General features: G+C 34.6%; 1 protein-coding gene across 1 annotated transcript; it reads left to right on the forward strand.

The window, feature by feature from the left end:
- Positions 1-4,236: 4,236 nt before the first annotated feature.
- Positions 4,237-5,301, forward strand: LOC128558434 (uncharacterized). Its single transcript, XM_053547583.1, has one exon. It carries the CDS (start codon positions 4,239-4,241, stop codon positions 4,947-4,949), a length of 711 nt encoding a protein of 236 aa, XP_053403558.1. The 5' UTR covers positions 4,237-4,238; the 3' UTR covers positions 4,950-5,301.
- Positions 5,302-6,000: the final 699 nt, after the last annotated feature.

A 6,000-nucleotide genomic window follows, 5' to 3' on the forward strand; every position in this document is an offset into this window, starting at 1 on the left:
CTATTAAACATATTTTGGTCGACTGTGTGGACTTCGTTCCACAGCGCAGTATATACTATGACGTTCAGTCTTTGAGAGAGTTGTTTGAAAACATTTCAGCCAGCAATATCTTGTCCTTTTTAAAGCAGATAGGCATTTATCACAAAATCTGAAATCATATATTTTTCTTTACACATTTTGCAATATTGTTGTTTGTCACTAATATTTTAACCCGTTTTCGGCGATATATGGCCTTTTTGTGTCGGTTCTCCGTAAAAACTAACACACTCACTCACCCCATAGACAAAATCCCTGCTCAATTTGACCAAAGCTGACAAAATACTACTTTGATTTTTATTACCAAATCTTGCAGTCTTTCCATTTGAAAGTCAATAATTATCATGTTAAAAATTGTAGTTTATTTTTATTTTTCTGTTCATTTTCACCTAAAGGTTTTATTTTTTCACAAAACCAAAGGCCTAGGTTAAATTGAGCAGATGGGGTGGGGGAGGGGGAAAGTGTCGAGGATTTTGTCTTTCATTCAAATTTTTTTAATAATAGAGATAATCCACCTTTAATATAATAGAGACTGTATGACCTTTTAAACTTAAAACAGCATTTAGACAAAGCAAAGTCACAATTTTTCATTTTATATTAATACCTAAAATATTGAATATGAAGTTGTCTAAATTATATTTGTTTCAAACTGAATTATTGATCAGACGTTGGCTAACTTAATGAAATAATGGGTATATAACGGTCAGAATGGTTAAGGTTTTAATATGTAATATGTATGTGGTATTTCAGTACCTACTATTGAAACTTTACACACTTATTCGCTGTGATAAACTGACATTTCACAGGTTCCATAACTCTATTTTGCTTTTTTTACAAAATTATGCCCCTTTTTCGACTTAGAAATTTTTGTTTAAGGTTTTATATGTAAGCTGGTATCTCAGTACCCACTAATGGGAATGGATTGAAACATCACACACTGTCTTGTTCACTGTCACAGGTTCCAAAACTCTACTTGGCATTTTTACAAAATTATGCCCATTTTCAACTTCGCAGCTTTGGTTAAGTTTTTGTATGTAAGCTGGTATCTCAGTACCCACTAATGGGAATGGATTGGAACTTAACACACTTGTTCACTGTCATGATCTGACATGTAATGCACAGGCTCCATTACTCTACTTTGCAGATTTACAAAATTATGTCCCTTTTTTGACTTAGCAGTTTTTGTATGTAAGCTGGTATCTCAGTACTCACTAATGGGAATGGATTGAAACATTACACAATTTTCCATTGTTATGAACTGATATGCATTTTACAGGTTTCATAGTCCTGTTTTGCATTTTTACAAAATTATTCCCCTTTTCTGACTTTTATTTCCATTTAACTGACACCGAAGGCTGTGGCATAGTTGAGAAATTTAGGTAGGTTTTACGTCTGCCCCAAGATAATTTTGAATAAAGTAAGCAAAATTCAAAACAGAAACACAGGATTCGACCTTATTTTTTCAATGTTGAAGTTAGAATTCTGTCTCATTAAATCCGTTTACTTGAGGCACCCTAGAAAAAATGATATTGACATTTCATATTTTGTGTTTTATAATTGTTTACTAATAGTTTGATGTTTCTTTTATTAAAATTAATGATAAAATGAGTTCTCTGCAAATGTTTTGGACAGTGGCCATCACTTTGAAATTTGTCTCTACTTGAGCTTAAGTTATACAAAATTTATAAAAAAAACAGCACAGTAAAAGTTGTTTAAAAATTGCAAAACAGTGCATAACACGGTCACCTTTAAGAATACACCAAGCAAATGCCATTTTGTAAACATTACTATTAGGCATCTAATACCTTAAATATGAAAATCTTTTTGATAAAATAAAGTAAAGATGGTATTAAACAGAATGATCCAAAGCAGAAAAAAAAAATCTGATCTGAAAAAAGAGGCCTAAATGAACAACTGGTTTGATATTATTTTTAGCTCATCTGATTATTTTTTTTGTCATCACTTGATCGGCGTCGGCGTCGGCGTCGGCGTTGCCTGGTTAAGTTTTATGTTTAGGTCAGCTTTTCTCCTAAACTATCAAATCTATTGCTTTGAAACTTGCAACACTTGTTCACCATCATCAGCTGACCCTGTACAGCAAGAAACATAACTTCATCCTGCTTTTTGCAAGATTTATGGCCCCTTTTGTACTTAGAAAATATCAGATTTCTTGGTCAAGTTTTATGTTTAGGTCAACTTTTCTCCTAAACTATCAAAGCTATTGCTGTTGAAACTTGCAACCGTGTTCACCATCATAAGCTGACCCTGTACATCTAGAAACATAACTCCATCCTGCTTTTTGCAAGAATTATTGCCCCTTTTGGACTTAGAAAATCAGTTTTCTTGGTTAAGTTTTATGTTTAGGTCAGCTTTTCTCCTAAACTATCAAAGCTATTGCTTTAAAACTTGCAACACTTGTTTACCATCATAAGCTGACCCTGTACAGCAAGAAACATAACTCTATCCTGCTTTTATCAAGATTTATTGCCCCTTTTGGACTTAGAAAATCAGTTTTCTTGGTTAAGTATTATGTTTAAGTCAACTTTTCTCATAAACTATCAAAACTATTGCTTTAAAACTTGCAACAGTTTTTCACCATCATAAGCGGACGCTGTACATCAAGAAACATAACTCTATCCTGCTTTTTGCAAGCATGATGGCCCTTTTTAGACTTAGAAAATCATGGGTAGGACAATATTTCTATTATAAAAAAAATCAGATAAGAGTCAGCACCCGCAAGGCGGTGCTCTTGTTAGAAAGTGTGTATTATCAAACTGAGCTATATTGCTACACGCAACTCTAAAACTTATGCAGATACTGGATTGAAATTCTCTAGATATTTTAATATTCCTGCTTCTGGTACAACAAAATGAATAGTCAAGCATTGGCTGTCTTATGGACCGCTCTTGTTTCACTTTTACTTTATTTCAGAAATGCTTAGTGGGTAAAACAAATGCTCTATGAAGTAATGAGTGCAGTGACCTGTGCTTTTCTGTTCTTGTTTGTCTTAGAAATTATACTTCATTTATTTAAGTTTTACGCATACATTCAATGTTTGCTTAATCTTTTCCAAAAAAGCGTCGTCTTTTGTGATCAAGTATGACCATTGTCACCTGTGCATATGGAGTGCATTTACAAAAAAAGTGTTCATACTATCAAATTTAATTACATGCAACCTCATGAGCAACCATTTTTGTCAAGATATCCATTACTTTTATCAGATTAAACATTTAACTGTATTTTCTTATTTCTGTAAAATGATTTTTCTACTTTTTCAGGCTTTAATGCAAGAAATTACATTGTTTCATAGACATTAGTAATTAGTCAATACACATGGTTATTTGCTAAAAATACACTTCAGCAGTATGTAAATGACAAATGATGAAAAATAAGTAATATCAAATCTTCTTTAATAAAATATTTAGATGGAGCAGTTTTATAAATCCTTGTATAAAGTTTGTATAAACTAAGTCCTTGAGTGTAGTTTCAATTGTGTTGTACATATTTGCTGGTTTTCAGTTGTGTGATAGTCTTTGTTGTTTAACTGACTAGTACTTTTTTACGTTTCAGGCAAATACAGTGGTGGACATCTTGGTAGAGACAAGACATATAAGAAAGTTAACCAGTACTACTACTGGGCAGGCATGAAAGAAGATATTGGTAACTTCATTAAAGACTGTGACAGATGTTCCCGTGTAAATATTGCGCCACCAAAGACAGCTCCTCCTTTGAACCCAATACCTGTACCAAACAAAGTGTCGAGTCTTATTGGAACTGACATAATTGGTCCTTTTGAAACTTCCAATCTAGGAAACAAGTATATTGAGGCAGCAACAGACCATTTTTCAAAGTTTTCAACTGCGCAGGCAATCCCTCAAAAGACAGCTGAAAATATGGCCAAATTTTTGATAAGTATAATATGTATGTATGGGCCGATGGACTCCATAATCACAGATCATGGTAAGGAGTTCACAAACAAAGTGGTTGACGAACTAACAGATGAATTAAATATTGACCACAGGATATCCTCTGTCTATCACCCGCAAACAAATGGACAAAGAGAACACAACAGAACATTGAAAGAAATACTGTGTAAAGTGACAAGTGAGGCTGGTACAGACTGGGACAGTAAACTAGAAAGTGCACTTTTTGCTTATCGTACTAGTGTTCACGCTTCAACAAATCATACACCCTTTGAAGTGATGTTTGGAAGACAAGCACGACTAGTTGGTCTCCCCAAAAAGGAACCTGTAAATTGTGATTTGACAAAGAAAATGTTCGATTCGTTCAATGAAACCAGACAAATTTTGAATAACGCTATTGCTGAGTACATAAAGAAAGCCCAAGCCAGACAAAAGGAAAACTATGACAAAAGAAATAGCTCCTACAAAGTAATCTTACCTGGATCAAGACTTCTCATAAAGAATGCAAACAAGATTCGGCGGTTCGGTAGTAAACTTGCCCAAATATGGGTTGACCCTTACATCATCACTGAAACATTGTCCAAAGGAAGAGTCAGGCTCATGAACCAATCATCAAACAAAATGCTGTCCAATGTGTACCATACAAGTAATTTGAAGATATATACAGCTAAATCTAAGGCTACAGAAACTTGCCCCGAAGAGACAAACCAGCAGATCAAGAAGCAGCCAAAAAAACGCAGCAGGTCTGTAAGACATCGAAAAAGGTCTCTTAAAAAGCTTCGGAGTAGAAAAAAACAAACAATGTACAGGTCCCCATATCAGGTTAGACACAGGTTCTCTCCCCCTTCAGAAAAGGAAAACCAAAACATGTGTGAACTAGTACAAATCCAGTTTTCTCAACAACCCCCATATCGCCCCTCTAGACTTGCCAAAAATCCTGTAAGAGTGCAGAATATCAAAGGAGATGGTAACTGCTTTTTAGAGCGATAGCCTATGCTATTTCTGGCACCCAAAAGCCACATGCTAAGGTTCGAAGTAGAATAGTAAAACATATGAGCTCTCCTGAAGTTTCAAAAAAATTGGAAGGCTATCTAAATGAAAAACCTGAAGTGTATCTAAGCCACAGTAAAATGGAACAAAATGCTATTTGGGCAACTGACGCAGAGATCATGGGTGCTTCCTCTCTTCTGCAGACAGATATTATGGTATATGCAGCAAATGGTTCTGACATAAATGGTAACAGGAAGTACATTTGGTTGAGGTACCCTTCAACATTTAGTTTAAACCAAAGAACAAACAAATCATTGTACCTTAGAAATGATCATGATCATTTTGATGTTGTGTTGTCCTGTTAAAAGTGTCAAATGAGAAGTTCTTAAAGATAAACATGTATTCAGGTTTCAACAGTGACAAGGAGTGATTACTACATTTACAGTAAAACAAAAGTGTAATTGATACAAGTCTTGATTTGTTGTTATTGAACTTTAGTAAGTTTTCAAATTAATTTCAAAAAAATGTTGTTGTTTTTTTGGGTTTTTTTGGGAGGTTTAACGCCGTTTTTCAGCAGTATTTCAGTCATGTAACGACGGGCAGTTAACCTAACCAGTTTTCCTGGATTCTGTACCAGTACAAACCTGTTCTCCGCAAGTAACTGCCAACTTCCCCACATGAATCAGAGGTGGAAGACTAATGATTTCAGACACAATGTCGTTTATCAAATAGTCCCGGAAAACATGCGCCCCGCCCGAGGATCGAACTCGCGACCCCGCGATCCGTAGACTAACGCTCTTACCTACTGAGCTAAGCGGGCGGGCTTAATTTCAAAAATTGATATAAACAAGAAATATCTTTAAAAATGATGGTCGGCGAATTGTAATAAGGAAAGAAGTTTATGAATTTTTCATCTAACATTCATCTTTCATCTAACATTTTTCAAATTGCAAAACTAAACACCGCATTTTAACAATTTAAATGGTTCTCTTTTAATTTTTCGCAAAGGTTTCGTAGGGTTGCAATTTGTTTCGTTTATCCTTAGACGAAT

This window comes from Mercenaria mercenaria, chromosome 7 (assembly GCF_021730395.1).
Source record: "Mercenaria mercenaria strain notata chromosome 7, MADL_Memer_1, whole genome shotgun sequence".
Classification (NCBI taxonomy): Eukaryota; Metazoa; Mollusca; class Bivalvia; order Venerida; family Veneridae; genus Mercenaria; species Mercenaria mercenaria.

Coding starts and splice junctions, on each gene's coding strand:
- LOC128558434 (XM_053547583.1), top strand. CDS start 4,239: ATGTTTGGAAGACAAGCACGACTAGTTGGTCTCCCCAAAAAGGAACCT.